The 19,681-nt window shown below is 44.8% G+C and overlaps 1 protein-coding gene across 4 annotated transcripts in view; it reads left to right on the forward strand.

Annotated features, from left to right (window-relative positions):
* The first annotated feature begins 308 nt into the window (after window positions 1-308).
* Window positions 309-19,681, forward strand: part of CCDC93 (CCC complex scaffolding subunit CCDC93) — a 97,772-nt gene continuing 78,399 nt past the window's right edge. For all 4 annotated transcript variants that reach the window (XM_040474877.1, XM_040474878.1, XM_040474879.1 and 1 more), the window contains exons 1-4: window positions 309-473; window positions 4,882-4,995; window positions 6,733-6,827; window positions 15,251-15,362. In XM_040474877.1, the coding sequence (XP_040330811.1) occupies window positions 432-473; window positions 4,882-4,995; window positions 6,733-6,827; window positions 15,251-15,362 (363 nt within the window). In that variant the 5' untranslated portion in view covers window positions 309-431. The remainder of the gene's footprint in view (window positions 474-4,881; window positions 4,996-6,732; window positions 6,828-15,250; window positions 15,363-19,681) is intronic.

Here is a 19,681-nt window from a genome sequence, read left to right on the forward strand (position 1 = left end):
AGCGAGCGGACAGAACCCCGATTTGGGGCATCCAACGCATGTGAAAAGCAGAGAGGGAGCCCAGTGCAAAAATTCCCCGAGATGGAGGAATCGACCCTGTAATGCACCTCGGAGAAAACTGCGGAGCCCGGCGCGAAGCACCCGCGGAACACCGGTCCCGAAGCCCGGCAGGACAGCAGCTCCAGCGCCCCCCCGCGGTTCGGCCTTGCCAGGGGTGGCCCTCACGCAGGCGCAGTCGCGATGTGCTCGCGTCCCAGTGCGCATGCTCCGCGGGGCCGCCGCGCTCCCGGCCGGCGGCTGCGGCGGCGGCGGTGGCGGCGGCAGAGGAAGTTCCCGCTTTGCCTCCACCCCGGTAGCAGCTTGACGGTCGGGGACAGCTTCCTCCGGACGCTCTGCGGGCTCTGCTGCCGCCGCACGTCTGTCACAGGACCATGGGGTTGCCGAAGGGGCCGGAGGGCCAGGGTCTCCCGGAGGTAAGGACCCCCCTCTCCCTGACAGTCCGGGTTCGTGGGAGAGGGCCGAGCCACCGAGCGGCCGGCTGAGTGGGCCCGGGCAGCGTTTGGGGCGCCCCGCCCCCTTCCTCAGGTGTGTCCCCGGCGGGGAGCGCTGGCCCTGTGCGCCGGGGGGCCGAGCAGGTCCCCCAGCCTGGGCAGGGGCGGGGACAAACTTCAGCCGCTCCTGGGTTCCCCGGGACGGAGGCGGTCTTTCCCAGCCCAGTACCTAGCTCCACGCAGCCCCAGGCGCCGTGGGGCTCGGGGTCCCGCCTCTCCCGCTCTCCCGGGCAGTGTGCCCCGACCCCTGGCGCTGCAGGGCTCGCCTCGAGGCCCGGGGCTGCTGCGCCCTGGAGTCACGAGACGCGCGCTGGGACCGTCCGGGCTCGGGTTGTGCAAAGGGCGGTGACCTTGTGGCGCCTGCCGCCGTCTCACGGGGCCCGCGGGGTCCCCACGGCCGGCCTCACCCGCCTTGGTGTGTGCAGGGAATGCCGCCCTACCCACCCCGCGCCAGACCCGGGCAACAGAAGTTTGGAAGCAGTGCGCGCGCTGGGCGGTGTGCGGGAGGCGACGCGCTGTCCAGTGGGGCCGTGGGGCCGGGCCGAGCGCCTGGCGGAAGCGTGGCTGCTTCTCCAGAGCATAGCGGGCACCTTTCCTTACAGAGGTGTTTGTTATTAAATACTCAGTCTCTCCTGAGGGACAGGGCAGTCAGTGGTTTCCGGATTTCCACGTTGTCTGCGAATAAAAGGAACGTGCATTTCCTTTAGGCTGCAAGTGTCATTTAGCGAGGCGGTTTGCCAGTGTCTTCTCTTCCAGCTGATTTCCTCCAAAGCTAGTCTAGTTTACGAGACTCAAGAAATGAAATCCACACCGAACCTCTGTCCCCCTCCTAAGGTTCTGAAGCAGGCACTTGACAGGAGGAGATCACAGCTGCCTGTGGCCAATCTTGCTTCTCTGCGTGTCCCCCCACCCACCCTACTCCCTGCCAATCCTCAGTTCTTTCATCTCATGCTACGGTACCCACTAATTGAGGGATCGCTGTTCCATGCGTAAAAGCTGGGGATATAATATAGTGCTGGAAGGACAGACTTACCTGGCAGTGTGTGCTCCCAGTGGATAAGTCCATTTTGTTGTAATCTTAGGAAAACCTAAGAAATGTCATATTGTCAGAACTGTATTAAGTAAAACCTTACATGCAAATTACATTGATGGAAGGGGGAGGGGATTGCCAAGATGAGAACTGTCTTGTGATATTTGATGTTTCTTTTTTGTTACTTCTTTATTCTAGGCTCTCATCAAGTTTTTGCCTGGTCTTTTGCTGTAGACTCCTTTCTGGTTTCTCAGGTTCTACCTTGAATCCCTCCGTTTCAGTGTCCTGCAGTACTACAAACGGGGGTCTTTCTAAAATAAAAAGCAACCTGGTCCTCTGTGTCCTTTGTTTAACCCTTCTCTGACTGCCAAGAGGCTGGGTCTGACTTGTCAGTTTTCCGGGAGCCTAAGACAGCTCTTGGCAGTTAGGAGGCATGCAGGGTAAATATAATCAAATTATTATCATTTAGTTCAAAGACCAGTCCATATGAATATGGATAGTCTGTGTCCTTAAACTGTCACTAATCCAGTTAATTCCTTAAATTCAATTTTCTAAACCTTTTACTGTAGGTTTGTGAAGGATGGGAAAATAGCTAGACTTGGGCTTGCCTTCCAGCTTACATGAACTATAGTACAGGGCAATTGAAAATTTAGTGTGCCTGGTTTAAGAGCTCACAGTCATTCATCTTTATCAGAATTTTAGTTTCTTAATGGTGAGTGTATCAACCAATCTAATGGCTTTTTACACCCTCACAGGAGGGTATTCTTTGAGTCGCTGTGGGTTAGTCAGTGGCCCTTTTCCATATTGTTTCAGTGTTGATCTGTGAATTGAATGGGGAGTCTTAATTAACATTCTCCATTCAGGGTCTTGTGCCAGAAAGTTATTGCATAGGTTATTTCGCAAAAATGTATATACTTCTCCATTCTGGGGGTGAGTAGATAAAAGGCATGGGCCATGCATCTGCCATGGGGTTGGCCAGCAGATTCTCGTTAGGTACAAGTTGAGGAAGGAATGATCCTCCTGGGATGAATTGTCCTCTTCTTGGAAGTGTTTTCATGATAAGTGAAGATTGAACAAATGAAGGGTTCCTGTTTTACATCCTAGAAGCTATAAGAAAATACTTCTGTCATCCCATTTTTCTTTTCTTTTCAACGTTTATTTATTTTTGGGACAGAGAGAGACCGAGCATGAACGGGGGAGGAGCAGAGAGAGAGGGAGACACAGAATCGGAAACAGGCTCCAGGCTCCGAGCCATCAGCCCAGAGCCCGACGCGGGGCTCGAACTCACGGAGCACGAGATCGTGACCTGGCTGAAGTCGGACGCTCAACCGACTGCGCCACCCAGGCGCCCCCCCATTTTTCTTTTCTACTCCATCTTTGTAAACCATATTGCTCTTCTCTTTTCTTGGAGTCTCCCTATTTATAGATGTTGCTTAACTATCCCAGATGTTTTGCAAAGGGAGAGACTGAGTGCATCATTAATATTACTTTATTTTTGCGTGCCCACTAAGAATTAGGGTAACGCTTGAATAGGCTGGGCCAGGGTGGTTTGAGATTGAGAAGTAAAACGAGCAGTGGCACGAGGCTGTCACTGTCACACCCCATATTGCAAGAGATTGTCAATCACTTTAATAATTCTTTGTTCAACTATATGTTAATATGTGAGCTCTCTCTCGTGGCAATTTGTACTTCAAAATAAACTTGAATTTCCATTATCGGTGTCACGACTATGAAAACATTTCATTAATCCGTGGCTGGCATAGGTCATGCACTTTATGTAATGATCGAGCACGTCATTCCATATTTAATTGTCCTTTGAGCCTAATGCTACTTCAGAAGAGGTGTGAACATGACTGAATAATATATGGGTCCTCTCCTAATCCAGCTAATAGCCCATTTCGAAAGACAGGCTTGTGCATTAACACCAGACGTTTTACTCAGAAGAGGTTGATACTTAATTGTATGAGTGGCATGAACTAGAAATGAAATAGAAATGCAGAGGAGTGACCATTTCAGGCTGCATTTGTCAGGGTTGGCGTCGAATAAGAGCTGGAATTTGAAGATGGTTTCTGGGTGGTTAGAGAGTATCAGGAGAAGGGAAGGGGTGGAACAGTGAAGAAATGGGAATGAGGCATGCTTGAGCTTGGCCAGAGCCATGACTGGATTGTTTTGGAGGGAGGTAAAGGATGAAGCTAAAACGATAGGTTGCAGCCAAAGATCTGAATAGCCAACCAGGAACTTTGGGGTTTATCTTACAGACAGTGTGTGACGCATTAATGATAAGGGCTGGGGGATGAGCTAAGAAGGGATGATGTGACAGCTGTGATTTAGGAAGGAGTGAGGAAAACAGATTAAGAGCAGAAAGATTGAGACAGTTGAGGCAGCTGCAGTAGTCCTGGCATGAAGTGTAAATAAAAGGGAGGGGAGGATGGCTGTGACACGCAGGGTAAAGGAAGGTTGCACAGACATTGTTGGGTGAGGGAGGAGTCAGAGGTGGGTGCCAGAATTTGAACCAGCTATATGTTGCTCATGTTTTATGTACAGAAGTGGTTTTTTATGTTCCGCAGTCATGGAAGAGAGGGAAGGTACAGTTCATAGAAGTAGATGGAGGCAGTACTACTAGAATATTTAGATGCTTTTTAGTTATAGGTCAACACCTAGGAGTGAAAGTAGGCTATAATTTAAAAAATTTAAATCAGTTCCCTCTTTAAATATATTAGGTGAATTTATTATTTTTAAGGCAATCCCGTTATGCGGTAGTCAGCATCCTTTCATGTATCCAAGTTGAAAGCCTGTCTTAATTTACCTTAGAGATCAAAAAGATGATTGAAGAGAGAGATAACGTGTTTAAGCTCCCTTCTTGGTTCTAGCCCCATTTGTCAGTTGCTTCTGGGACCAAGATGCACAAAAAGTTAAAACAAACAAACAAACAAAACAAAACCTTGTTTTGTCTGTAAGGAGTTTATAATTTACTTGGGAGCCTGTGAAGTAAACCTTGTGTTACTGAACCGGGAGGTACCGTGCTATCATCTTCCTTTCCCTGGATTCCTTCCCCATCCGATGAATAATCTGTACTGCCTGTGTGTGTCTTCTCCCCCCACCTGTGACGGTCAACACAGTTCATTGAGGCCCAAGGACTCTGTTCTTTGTGACTCATGCAGCCATGCTTCTGCATGAACACAGTGATACAGGCAATGTCACTTGCACCTTGGCAATTAAATTGTGGCATCGGGGGATATGCCTGGTGTTCCTTTATCCTAAGGTAGCTTTTACGAGCCTGTCTTTTACCTTTTGTTTTAGGTAGAAACAAGAGAAGATGAAGAACAAAATGTCAAGCTAACTGAAATTCTGGAGCTCTTGGTTGCAGCTGGGTATTTCAGGGCAAGAATTAAAGGCTTGTCACCTTTTGACAAGGTAAGAGGAAAGCTTCCTGACCCTTAGGCTGATTTTTGTTGGGATGGCATGGTTTACCAGCACAGGGAAAAGAGGAAGAGATTGTGTTTTTACTTTCTCCAGTGCTTCTCTCTCATTCAGGTTCATTAATGGAAGTGTTTCAATTTCCTATTAAAAGAAAACACAAATGTATCAGTAGGTATGCCTTGAATTCCTTTTCTGTGTACAGACCTTTGGGAAGTGCATAGAGGCATCAGAAATAGTTCCTCCTTTTAAAGAACTTACAGTTTGAGTGAAGAGATAAAGCTTACGTAAGATAAAATCATCTGAGCTAGTAAGGAGCTGTCCTAGGTCAGTGTGCTCACAGACAATTGCCAGCTTTTCTAAAGATGGTCAATTCTGAGTTTGGAGGAGGGAGAAGTCACTGTGGGATGAAGTGTGTTAATTCAGCAGAACCTAGAAGAATTATTATGCACAAGGCCTAGTAATGAGTGTTGAGGGCACAGAGATAAGACCAAGGCCCTGTACTCAGAGAGCCCAGCTTCTATAGAATAGGAAAGGGAGACAAGTAAAGCAACATACATAGAATAAGTGGCATGCTGCAGCAAAGGCAGCAGCCAACTGTGCGCAGAAATGAAGCTTGCAGATCAGCCAGAGCAGGCCAGGACAGTTTCCTGATGGAAGAAAGTGTTGAGTGCTCCAGTGGGCCACAGTCCCAGCTCTACATAACAATCACTGTGGACTGTTTCATAATACAGACGTTGAGGCCTCACCCTTTGATATTTTGCTTAGATCTGGTCTGGGGCCTGGAATCTGTATTTTTTTAAAATGTTTTTATTTTTGAAAGAGAGAGAGAGAGAGAGAGAGAGAGAGAGAGAGACAGAGCATGAGCAGGGGAGGAGCAGAGAGAGAGGGAGACACAGAATCTGAAGCAGGCTTCAGGCCCTGAGCTGTTAGCACAGAGCCCAATGCGGGGCTCGAACTCACCAACCACGAGATCATTACCTGAGCTGAAGTCGGACACTTAACCGACTGAGCCACCCAGGCGCCCCTGGAATCTGTATTTAATAGGCATCTCACATGTGTCTAAAATACAGCCAGAGATGAGAGTCACTATTGTTTTTTCTAACATCAAGGCGTGTCTGAAAAGGATTTTGTTTTGTTTCAAAGTGTTTTTTTAGCCTTAGTCTCATTTGCATCTCTGAGAAATCCTATGAGAAAAGTAGACCAGAGATTCCCCTCTCCTTTAGATATGTGAAAAATATATATACGGAAATTAAGTAATGAACCACAAATGTCAGCCTTGCTACTCACCTGTCTGGTCTGTAAAACACATAATTCCTCTGGAATCTGGCACTTACCTGAAACTCGAGTAGGACTTCTCTTGGCTGAGAATTAATGTCTGTCTCCCTCAGTATAAAGAGGACCTATGAATGATACGTCCATTTCGTAATATAAGTCAGCTTCTCAGTCACACTAGCCACGTTTCAAGTGCTCAGTAGCCACATGTGGCTGGTAGCTACTGTATTTGACAGTACAGACACATTTTCCATCACTGCGGAAAGTTTTATCGAGTGGTGCTATTTTAGATGAATTGTAGTGGATGAAGTCAGAAGGGCACATATACTCTCTCTCTAAAGATAAATAATTTTGTAGGGTCACTGATTCTATAAAAACTGCTTATATTTTTTCCTACCTTCCACTTCCCCTCTCCCCAAACCAGGAAGAGAAAACAGGTATTTTCTTTGTGTCTTGCAGGTAGTAGGAGGAATGACTTGGTGCATCACCACTTGCAACTTTGACATAGACGTTGATTTGCTCTTTCAGGAAAACTCTACAATAGGTCAAAAAATGTAAGTTACCAGGGTTTGCCATGGAAGAGGCTAAAGGGGGAGAAGGGAGCTAACTTTTGAGTGTCTGCTATGTGCCAAAAGTTGTGCTAAGACACTTTACATATTTTATTTTAGTTTTCATTACAACAGATATTATCATAGTTTTATAGATTACAAAACTGAGGTTGTTAGAAGCCACAGTCACACAGCTAGCATATAAGTCATTTAATGCTCAGGCTGTTTCTAACATTATCTCTCTCTTTTTTGTTCCTAGTTTCATTGAGATATAATTTTCATGTAACACTATTATTTCAAGGTGTACAACAAAATGATTTGATGTATGTATGTGTATATATATATATAGCAAAATGTTCATCACAGTAAGTTTAGTTAACATCCATCACCACACAGTTACAATTTTTTTTCTTGTGATATGAACTTTTATCATCTACTCTCTTAGCAACTGTCAAATGTATGCTACAGCATTGCTAACTGTAGTCACTGTGTTCTTCATTATATCCCCAGGACCTATCTATCTTATAACTGCAAGTACCTTTTGTACTTTTTTGTTCCTCTTCACCCATTTCCCTCACCCCCACCTTCACCTCCGGCAGCCACCAATCTGTTCTCTGAATTCAGTTGTTTTGGACTCCGCTTACAAGTGAAATAACACAGCATTTGTTTTTCTCTGATTTATTTCACTTAGCATAAATCTTATCTTCAAGGTCCATCCATGGTGCTGCAAATTATAGGATTTCCTCTTTTCTTTTATGCCTGAATAATATTCCTGGGTGTGTGTGTGTGTGTGTGTTTACACGTACACCACATCTTATTTATCCAAGGATGGACACTTAGATTCTTTCCGTATCTTGGTTATTGTGAGTAATGCTGCAGTGAAGATGGGGGTTCAGATACCCTCTTTGAGATACTGATTTCATTTCCTTCTGATTAATACCCAGAAATGAAATTGCTGGATCATACGGTAGTTCTGATTTAAAAATTTTTTTTTTTTTAATTTTTTTTTTTTTTTCAATATTTATTTTTGGGACAGAGAGAGACACAGCATGAACGGGGGAGGGAGAGAGAGAGGGAGACACAGAATCGGAAACAGGCTCCAGGCTCTGAGCCATCAGCCCAGAGCCTGACGCGGGGCTCGAACCCACGGACCGCGAGATCGTGACCTGGCTGAAGTCGGACGCTTAACCGACTGCGCCACCCAGGCGCCCCGTAAAATTTTTTAATTTTTAATTTTTTGAGGAACCTCCATACTGTTTTCCACAGTGGCTATACCAATTTACAATCTCACCAGCAGTGCACGAGATTCCCTTTTCTCCATAGCTTTGCCAATATTAGTTATCTTTTATCTTTTTGATGATAGCCCTTCTTTCGATTTGCATTTCTCTGATGATTACTGATGTTCAGCAACTCTAATCCTTTTTCTAATACTCTCTAATAGTTTCCAGTTACTTCTTAGTTTATCTCTTTCCAGGGGCAGCTGGGACGAATGTATTAAATTGAAGTTGAATATTGAATAGAGTGAGGAAGAGAATCTTCCCCCCTCCCCCGCTCTTCCCCATTGCCTCTGTGATCATGCCTGCCATCGAGAGGAGGCAGCATGGACTCCTTGCTAGAGATTTCACCTGAGTGTCCCACCCAGTCTTCCATAGCTCACTAGGGGCTTGGTGATTTCATTAGACCACTTGGGATCCGCAGTTCTGCCCAGCCCTGCCAATGGGCAGCTGTGTGACCTTGGGCAAGTCACAGTTCCCTTATTTGTCAGGAGAGGGATTTGTGATTTCAGATCTGTGTGTATTTGTGACTTATTTCATCATTTTCCTGAAGCCTTATCCTCCTCCAGGAAAAAACTATTCCAAATGGATTAAAGCTAGTTTACAAATATGCATATGAAGCAGTGATAGAGAAAAGGGGAAGCGAAGCAAAAGGAAAAAGAAATGGGAGTTGGGGATAAGGCTACAACATTTGTCATAGGCCACAAAATGCCTTGTTTTTCTAAGGGTGGGCCACAGATTTGGCTCTAAGCTTTCTGGCAGCCAACAAAAAAGAGAAAAACATGATGAATTACCCAATTCTGTTTCCACACAGAAGAAAAATCGGTCCCACAGAATCACCGAAATTCTTAATAATAAGACCAAAGGACATCTTTTGGCTCCTCATTAAAGAGGACGTATTGTTCTCTGTGACACTGTGCTCATCAGTGCTCAGCCATGAATAGTGGAGCTCTACATCTCCAGCATCTGTCATTCTGGGACTGTGACATCGCATCCAGTGACCTATCGGGAAAAGTCCTTCACTGGGGACAGTGTGGTAGAGTCTAGGCATGTGGCTCTGCTCTCTGCTGGTCAGGCTAACTCCAGGGGTAGAATTTTATTCCTGCGTCTTTGTTTGTTTTTCTTGTATAGGTGCTACATCCATGAAGTAAAAAATTAAAATTAAAAAAAAAAAATTCAGATATTGCCAAAGAGCACAAAATATACAGCTGATGTCTCTCCCTGTTCCCATTGTATACCCTGGTTTTATTCCCTGGAAAGGATCATCTCTGCCTATTTAGGTTTTAGATTTTTCAGAGAGGTCACTTGTGCATCTCCAACTATGTATGTTTCATTCAAGTCTAATAAGAGGAGGAATTTAGCTCACTATACTACTCACCACATCCCCTTTGTCTCCCATTATCCAGTCTTATAATTATTATTTGTTGTCCTGTGATCACTTGTATAGCTGTAATCTACATAAGCTTCTATTTCTTGACTCATTAATATAAGATAGTTTCTCCTGGTTCCTAGCTACTTAGGGTAAATGTTTTGGTATCTGTTTTTCCTTCTTCCTTTCAGCCTCCATCTACCATCATATCATCACTTTTACAATGTTCAGGGCATAATATTTACAATCTGTTCAATAATAATAGCAATTAAATTCTCCATGCTTTATCTACAGGTAAATTGTAAAAGTAAATCTATAAAGAGTGTTTACAATAAGAACTAAGAGTTGTGATGGTGTCAAAGAAAAGGAAATGTGATCTCCTCGACCATAATGGTGCCGTTTGATGGGAAATATTAAAAATATTACAGTCAAATGGAATAACTTCATTTATTCATTGACTCACCAAATATTTATTGAGTCCATATTATGGGTCAGGCATTGTTCTGGGTAGTTTGGATATATTCATGAAAAATATCGTTCCCTCACAGAGCTTAGAGTCTTTTGGGGGAAGATAGGCAATAAACAACTAATTTAATAAAAAATTGAGTTATTTATGGAAGTAATATGCACTCTGAAAAAAATGAAAGCTGAAAAGGTATATGAAGAGGGACATGGTTTGGAGGCAGTTGTAACTTTAAGTCAGTGTGGCCTCATTGAGAAGGGAATATGGGAGCTAAGACTTGAGAGAAGAGGGTTCCAAGCCAAGGGGACCGCGAGCGTGAAGGCTCCAAACAGAAGCCTGCCGGGAGTGCAGTGAGGTGGGGGAGAGGGGCAATAGCAGAGGTGCAGACAAGTTAGGGGGGCCAGATCGGGTAGAGCTTTGTAGGTCAGAATAAAGACTTTGAGTTTACTCTGACTGAGATGGAAATTCTTGAAGGGTTTTGAGCAGATGAGGAACATAATCTGTTCTGTTCATAATCGGTTTTAGAAGGAACTCTCTGATTACTGATCAAAGGGGTGAAGTTGGCAGCAGGGAGATTCTTTAGTACACTGTAGCCATGCTCACAGAAGGATGGTGGCCATGACGGGTGGCTAGCAGTTGGTGGGATCCTTCCTCTATTTTTGGAGGTAGAACCAACCAGATGTCATGACAGATTGGATTTGGGTGTGAGAAACAGGGGACTCAAGAATGATTCTGAGGTGTTTGGCCTGAGCCAGTGGAGTGGTCTCTATGAAAAGTCACTGAACATCAGGCACTTTGTAATTTGCCTTGTCTGTATACAGCTTACTTTCCTTGAGTTTCTGATTGCCTTTTTTTTTCCTTTTTGACCAAGAAGCACATAGCTTTACCTGTAGCTAAGATCACCCAGATTCTTTAGCTGTTTACTAACATAAATTTACTATTTTCTTGAGGACACTCTTGATTGAGGCCTCTTTCTGTTCCAGTTTGAGTGATTGCTTTTTACGCCTGTGGCACCCCTGCTATGCTGGGATGTCTTTTGCATTCTTTCGATTTCAACTGCATTCTTTCTACACCATTTTTACCATCTCCTAGATTCTGTGTATCCCTTCTCTGCAAATTCCCTTAGAGTTTTACAGTGGTTCTTAGCCCCTTTTCACCTTGGTGTCCTTGGGAATTATGATACTTTCCTGTCACTGGCAGTACTCTTAGGAGATATTGGAGCATGGTGGGTTTTATATGGATTCTTAATCCCTTGTCCATGTTTCTCGAATCTAAAAAAAACCACTGAAAACAGGTCTGTTCTTTCTAAGTGTGGATACAAAACTCATTTGGAAACAAAACATGACCTGAACCTACTTAAGACTATTTTTAGTCTTTATTGATCCCACTTACAGGAATTTTCATAAGTTTTACTGCAGAAATAATAATTTCTTCAAGTGTACAGTTTCCTCTAGATTTCACTTGGGCTCTACATAATATGTAGTATATGCCTCTTATGTCCACTAAAGTGCAAACATTTAAAAAGTTCTGAATTCTGAAACACCTATGGCCCCAAAGGGTTTGGATAAGGGGCTGAGGATATACAGTATTATGTTCTCTGGTAAACACTTGATGTGTAGCTTTTTAAGTGCAGAGCCATGAACTGTAATTGTAGGTGAAACTGGGGCCGGGGGTTTGCATGACTGAAGACTCAGCAGACTCCTAGCAATGCTTCAGAGGGTGGGGTCTCTCTTACCTGTAAGGGAAATGCCATAGCCACAGAGCACCGAATTACTCAAACATCTTTTCTGTTTGGTTTTGGAATGTGTTCTGTGTTTGAGGTTCCTCTCCACAGAGTTTCTTGGTTAGGTGCAATTTAGACTAAAACTGGCTTATGTTTGCAGTGTTTCAGTATGTCCCAGCTGAAACTGTGTGGTGGGTGGCCAGGTAGCACTGTCTGAGGAGGGCATGATTATCTTTCAGGCTGTTTTCTGTACATGCCCAATTGGGGCCTTTTTCTTCTTGTTGATCCCTTTTTCTTGAGGGTTTCATGAGCTTCTACCCTCTGTCTACATCCTCCTTCTACCCTCCTAGCCTGTCGTAAAGCCCCATGACTGCAGATTCCTATGCTCAGAGGTCCATAAATGAGATTTCAGGCTTATAATTGAGTTCAACAACACACGAGTAGGAGGCGCCTGTGTGCAGAGCACTTGTACTTGCCTATGACTACCTAAACATCGCAACAAGTTTGAGTAAGTAGGACAGGCATTATTTCTCGTGTATGATGGGAGTATTGGACAAGAGGGACCAAATGACTTGCCAAAAGTCCCAGAGCAGGTGATGGAGCTGGAGTTTAGACCCTGTTTAATCCACTCTCTTTCAAACTGTTGGCAGTGGAGGAGGAAACCGTGTACTGAACACTCTTAAAAACTGCAGGAATCAAACCAATCACCTGTAGTGGCAAGTGGGCATTGTTAAAATCTTAGACTAAGAAACCTCACGGGGGACCTCTGCAGTGGTCACTTACCCAGATTTTCAGAAAGTCAGAGGGTCTACCCTGACCTCCAGGGAAAAAGAGAGAGGGGCTGGTGGGTTTCAAGAAGTCCTCCTGATTTTTATCCCCTACCCCAGGCTGCCTGTATGTCCCGCACATCCCTCCCTTGGCCCAGCAGTGGTTCTGCCTCCAGTTGCTTCCATATGCTGTTGAGTGAGACCTTAGTCTTGGCAGTGATTTCTGGGAGGAGGGTTAAGAGGCTTGTAAACCCTGAGATGACCCACAGCATCCTTCCCTCAGGGCCTTTATGAACTGGGAAAGGAGGCAGTCTCTGAGCAGTGGCCAGACACAACTTGGTCTGAAGGTAGAAGTTTGAGCTAGATGGTACTGGGGGTCTCAGCCTCTTGTTTTCAAGCTACTGACTGGTTGTTATGGACCAGTAACCCTATGCAGACTCAGATCTGTAGCCACTAGGGGGAGCTTTCCTCCCGCTGAACCAGAATGTGACTGAGAGGAAAGGCCCCATGGATATCAACAGTTAAGACTTGCCCTAAATGAGGATGCCAAGTGAGCATCATCTGTATTTGCTAAGCTTGGAGTTTAGGGAGCAGTGTCAATTAAGCACCAGTCTCTTCCCCTCACAAGTTTCAAGCAAATGAAGAAAGGCATGAGAGTCTGATGGAGATTAAAATAAAAGATAAACTATTATAGAGAGAGCCTTAGATATGCTGCCAAATGGGTTCATTAATACTTGCCTACCAAACTATCCCATTTGAGCCCCAGAAACAACTGGACAACCATAGGGTTCCCCACTGGGACAGCCACATACCTCGTGACAAAAAAGACACGTGTATCCTGAAGTCAGGCTGCTCAGAAAGGAGGGACTGCAGTAGTGACTGAGAGGCATGTGACATTTTCCTTCCATGTCTCAGACCTTTTGGGTGAGTCACACACGTGCCCACTCTGTTAGGGGTGAAAATGTTCTCCCAGAGGCTTCCCTCCTGGGAGGTAGATGTTCCCTCCTTTTGTAAATATGTGCAGTAGGGTATCAGTCTTCTCCTTTCCATATTTTTGTCTCTTAAACCTATCAGACTTGACATTGATATTATGATTGACCTATCAGACTTGACATTGATATTATGATCCATATTTCCTCAGTAGTTCTAACATTGGTGCCACCTTGTAAAGCTTCTTCCTGGGAATGAACAAAGTTTTGTAGTGTGTTCTCCAGGGACCACTCCCTGGGAAGCCATTTAGCTTTTCTCCCTGGATTTCACTTAGTTCCTACCAAGACCAAGAGGATAAAACCTACTAAGGGCAGCATAGGTAAGACAATAATTGCTCTGACCCAGGCCTTTGTTAGATGTCAGTCTTAAGGGTGTCTGTCTCTTGGGGAGGATTATGGGACTGCAGAGAGATAAAAGCATACAAGATTTCTTTGAACAAGGAACACCGTGAGTAGACCCACTTGCTGAATTTGAAGTGTCTAGTAAGAACTGGGGACCTTGTTCACTAGGGCTTTCATCTATCAGAAAATAGTTCTCACTTGCAGACAAGGCCACAGTAGCTGCTGTAAGGGGCCAAGATTTTTTTTAAGGGTTTTAGAATAGGACTATAACCTAGCCTATCCACGTAAGCTGAGCCAGAAACCCCCATTTCTCCATATGGCCCCACAAGGTCATGCCTGGTGACTGTTTTCTCAAGGCAGACCCACTTGGTAACCTCTGCTCTCCCCTCTTGAACCAAATCCAATTGAAGTGTAGGAAACAGGAAGCAGACAGTTGGAGATCAAATACCAGCCAAGTAGAGAAGGAGGCTTACGTCTGTGGTGGGGTGGACTTGTACACAGACCCTGCTGTCGTGCCTGCCTTAAAACTGTCCCACCCAGGCCTGGGCAGGAGCTGTGGAAACTCTCAGCAGGCGGAGGATGCTTGCCTCCTGACTGGGCTCCAAGAATGCTCTCGGGCCTCGGGAAGCCCCATTCTTCCCCTTATTCCTGGACGTTTCACAGGACTGAAGCAAGGTGTTGGAGAGCGTTCAGAATGCTCTTGATGAGAAGCAGAAGCGTTCTCCTCTCTGGAAAAAAAGAACAAGGACGTGGTTCCCCCAAATCTAGGATTAATTTGAAAGTAGTAAAAAAAATAAAAAAAAAATAAATATATATAAATATATATATATATATATATATATATATATATATATATTAAAGGCTATTTTTTATTTTAAAAATACTTTTATACCAGAGTGGAGAACTCTAAATTTTTTGTTTTAGTGTCAGGCCCCATGTTTTGTCTTACTATTGTAGGCACCCAGCACAGGGTCTGGTAATTATTTGTTTCCTGAATGATATTTAGAACAATTTTTTTTTTTTTGAGAGAGAGAGAGAACACGCATACGCACGGCGGAGAAGGAGAGAGAGAACAATTTTTTTAACGTGTAACCTAGTGGTTCCCAGATTTTTGGAAAAAGTAGGTCAGTAAAATGAAATGTAAAAGAACTTGGGGCACTGATAACTTTGTATTTTACAATGTAAGTATGTTAAAAAATAATAATTATTACCTCAAACATCACCATGATGTCGTAAGTAAACGATATGTTTTAATATAAAAAACGTGGGAAGAACAAAACCGTAGAATAAAGAAAGAAAGCCGTTTTGTGGTCTTAGGCGCGTGCACACAGACACATCTGAATTGTGCCTATTTTTCTCATTTTGCAGTCAGTCGGGAGAAGCTTGGTCACGGTCTGGCGTTGAGAAGCCCCAGATTCTTCTGGAATACTGCCCAGACTTGAGAGATGTCTTAAGAGCCACTTAGTGTGTTCTCACTCTTTGCTGTTGTTTTTTCCAAACAGAGCACTATCAGAAAAAATCGTCTCAGTCCTGCCAAGGATGAAGTGTCCACACCAGCTGGAGCCCCACCAGATCCAGGGCATGGATTTTATTCACATATTTCCTGTTGTTCAGGTGAGAGCCTCTGTGTGGTTTCTTGTCCTCTGAACACCAGAATTCCTATAACGGGTCTGGCTCTTGGGCCATCTGGCCTAGATCCTGGATTTCACGGGTGTGGCGTGGAGTTGGTGGAGCAAGACATGATGGGACTTCCTGACGTCATCCTCAGAAGTTCGCCAGTGTTCTTCCCTAGGTTCACACTGTCACCTGTTGTGACCTTTGAATGTTCCCACTAATTGCTTTTCATTGCCCTTTTGGTAAAGGTAGAACTCCAGAGCCCTCCATGTTCTGGTCCTGTCCCACTTATCCAGCCTAACTTTATTCCTTGCTTTTCTTTATTCTTTCTGTTCTAGCTCCTCTGACTTTCAGATTTCCTCATACATCTTATGCTTCCTCCTGTCACAAGGCCTTTCCCTCAAGCTGGAAAGCTCTTACCTTTCTTTCCCTACCTGCTTAATTCATATTCATCTTTCTGATCTCAGTTCCACCCAACCTCCTCAAGAAAGCTTCCCATGAGCCCCTAATCTAGAACAGGTTCCTTTGCTATATCCATTCATACCGGCCATATTCCTTTCCTTTGTAGGAATCCTTCCTTACTATTGTTTGTAACCACGTATATCTGTCTGGTTATTTCTGTCCCTCCTGTCAGACTAAGCTTCTTGGGGGCAGGTGCCATGGCTGTCCTGCTCACTGTTGTGTTTTCAGCACCTGGTGGAATGTCTGGGACTGTGTAGGCAGTTAGTCTTTATTTGATGACTAGATGTCTAGATGTCTAATGGGAGGCTAATTTCCACCGTGGCTATTTCCCAAGCTTCTGTGAGTAAGTGGCATATGCCGTACAGCCCCCTATATTCTTGCAGTCTTGTGACTCTCCCTCCCCTTCAGGCACTTCGAGAAGAGGAGGAGCAAAGGAAAGGGCCTGCTGTGTGAACAGTGCTTTGCAAATGATCCTGATAGAGTTGTTGGAAGCATCTATTATAATCCCAGTCTTATGTCTGAGGAAAGTGAGCGAGTAACTGATTTACCTAAGGGTAGAGAACTGGTGAGCTGTCAAGCAGGATTCCAGTCTAAACTCCTTGTCACTAAACCTTGTGCTTTCCCACTCTACCATTCATGCAGTCCATGCTTCAGAAGTCTTCTAAGCCTGTGTTTGGATTATAACAGTATGGGGGCGCCTGGGTGGCTCAGTCAGCTAAGCATCTGATATCAGCTCAGGTCAGTGATCTCACAGTTGGTGGGGTCGAGCCCTGCATTGGGCTCTGTGCTGACAGCTCAGAACCTGGAGCCTGCAGCCTGCTTTGGATTCTGTCTCCCTCTCTCTCTGCCCCTTCCCCGCTTGTGTTCTGTCTCTCTCATAAGTAAATGAACATTAAAAAACTAAAAAAAAGATTATAATAGTACAGGGGTTGAGAGCATGGTCTCCAGAGACTTCCTGGGTTCAAATCTTGCCTCTGCCACTTAGCTGTGTGACCTTGGGCAAATGACTTAACTTCTCATCTGTTAAATAGAAGCAATAATAGTACTTACCTGATAGGATGAGAATTAAGTACTTTAGTATGTATAAAGCACTTAGCTGAAGGACCAGCACATCTTAGTAAGTGCTTTGTAAGTATCATATAGTTGTTTCTATTTTTGTTACTGTTATTGGGGACTTCCCCCAAACTAGACTTTCAATCAAATACCATGAGATTTGTGAATTGGAAGTTAAAACTTTAACTCAGAATTTGATCTGCAGGTTCATTAGACTTTCTGACGCAGGAGGATGATACCTGATTCCTTTTGTGAAAACAGGAGCTAGCGACCCTGTGTTGGGTATTACTGAAACTTCCACTACCACCATAATGTGAAGTTGTTGCCTTTCCCCCCAAAGCCAAAATCTCTAGTGATTAGGCCTTACTCAGCCCTATGCTAGAACTCTGAGAGCAACAAATCTGATCCGGAGAGGAAAACACAATGAAAGGGAAGTGATCTTCTTTCGCTAGCTTAGCCATTTTGAGCATCTGAATGTTCCCTGTTGTACGTGGAATGCTGGAAGGCTTCCTCTCTGGATGTGAGAACCTAGGTTAGTGGTTACCAGATTTCTTAATTAAAGCACACATGGAGGTTGGCCTATGGTTGTCACCTGTAATTTGTCGAGCAAGAACATCTTTCAAAGTAACAACTGTCAAAACAAACAGACTCTTAAATACAGAGAACAAACCAGTGGTTGCCAAAGGGGAAGTGGGTGGGGGATGGGCAGAATAAGTGAAGGGGATAAAGAGGTAAAGACTTCCAGTTATAAAATAGTCACGAACATGAAAAGTACAGCAGTGGGAATACAGTTGATACCATTGTAATAACATTGCGTGGTGACGGATGGTGGCTGTACTTACTGTGGCGAGCACTGAGTAGTGTACAGAATTGCTGAATCACTATGTTGTACATCTGAAACTAATAGAATGTTGTATATCATTTATACTTGAATAAAAAAGCCATTTTTTTAAGTGACAACTATATCGTTTCCTAAAAGAAAGGCGTTTTAACCCTCCAGTCTTGGAATAAAGGACAGTCCTTTGAATGGACAGTCCCTTAAATAAATGAAAGTATTATGAAAAAGTAACCACAGCTTGTAGTTTGTGCCTGTTTTGCCGGAGACCGGTGAAAGAGCAGTCGTCAAGTTAGTTGTCTTGTGTGATTCTTGAGGCTCACCTCCAGGTTTGCGCTGTTTAGTAGTAACGCGCTGAATGCCAGCCTAGAGTAGAAGGGATCTGACTTCAGGCCCCAGTACTTCTAGGTCACATCTTCTTCTCGCAGGCTAGACATGTGACTCCTGTGAGGGTAGGTATTTTTCTCAAATGCTAGGGACTTGGGGCAGAGCTTGGCTGTCCAAGAGGTTCCCTCCACAGCCCTTCACTCTAGGAAGTCCACTACAGCAATCGATTCTCTGAATCCTAAGACTCTCTTACCTTCCTTATCTGATCACACTTGCTAGGATCCAGCCAAATTAACAGCTCAGTGTAGATCTAATGTATGGAGGAGCATCTGAGAAAGAGACGACTTTGAAAGTCCAGAAACTGGATCTTCCCATCCAAAGGGAAGTAGAGAGAAACTGAGTTGAGCAAGGAGTCAGCCTCCGTAGTTGTCCTGGGCCATGGTGCTGGGTGGGGGTGCGGGAGAGGGTCTGGAGAAGCTCTGAAGGCTGTGTGAGCTTCTGCCCCTGCTTCTGGGTTTTGGTCAGTGCCTGAGGCTGTTGTTTGGAGGTGGGGTGGAGTGGAGTGATGGAAATAAATGGAAGATACTAACAACAAAAGAATATCCCCCAGAGTTATTTGCAGCCACTCCTATCTTGGGCAAGTACTTCCTAAATACGTCCTTTCCTCGAGCTGGCTGCCCTCTGTGAGCAAGCATTCTGCCTATCCCTGCAGGAGCACCAGCCCATATGCCATGCGTCTGCTGTCCTAAGTAGCTAAACCTTGCCAAGTGTGCTGTGCTCCAGGAGAAATACTACTACTGTCCACAAGCTGCTTTGGGGATGTAGTAGCTCTTTGTGGAAAGAGAACGGTGACTGACAGATGGCATCCTCCCTCCATAATGTTCTTCAGTCATATAGGGACTGAATGAAGAGCCAGGGAAGAGAAGCAAAGGCTGTTTTTGTATTTTACATTTTGTCCGGTCTTCCCGTGTGGAAGAGCCTGTGAGTTGTGACAGCTTTGTGCTTGCTACCTATGGAACAAGAACAGACAAATTCTGTAGTGGCTCTGAACTTCAGGTTCAGTACAACATGGCCAGTGCCAGTTGCCATATAATGTGTGGATTAAGAGAGCAAATGCTGTGACTGCCTCACTCACCTGAAATCTAGGGCCGGGTATTCGGCAAACCTGTACTCAAATGCAAGTATTTGAGGGATTTTTCCATCGATGAAAGAGGGGGTTGTACTAGATGTTTTCTGAGGCTCTCTTCCCTTTCCCTGGTCTGTGGTACAGGCAGCACAGGGAGAGTTATGTTAAGATCTGCCACTGGAACCGGGGGGTTGTGGGGAATAACTATATTTTTGCTGTGCTTTAGTCGCAAAGTATTCTGGTCCTTGTGATCTCCTTTGCTCCCCCGGTAGCTCTGTGAGGTGAAAGAAACTGATACTCTCACCTCGACTTTGCACAGAGCGAAACTGAGGATCTGAAATGAGGCTTTAGAGCTCCTGCACGGCCACTCTGCTCCAGATGCCCTTGGCTCTTAGCCTCTCAGACGCCCGGCCAGCTGCTTTTCACATGGGACAGCATGTGTACGTGGGTAGTTTCTCGTCACCTAGTCAGTTCAGGTGTGGTGATTCGGGTTGATGAGTCGTACCATCTCTGAGT

Source organism: Herpailurus yagouaroundi, unplaced genomic scaffold (assembly GCF_014898765.1).
Source record: "Herpailurus yagouaroundi ecotype Mexico unplaced genomic scaffold, PumYag 140, whole genome shotgun sequence".
Taxonomy (NCBI): Eukaryota; Metazoa; Chordata; class Mammalia; order Carnivora; family Felidae; genus Herpailurus; species Herpailurus yagouaroundi.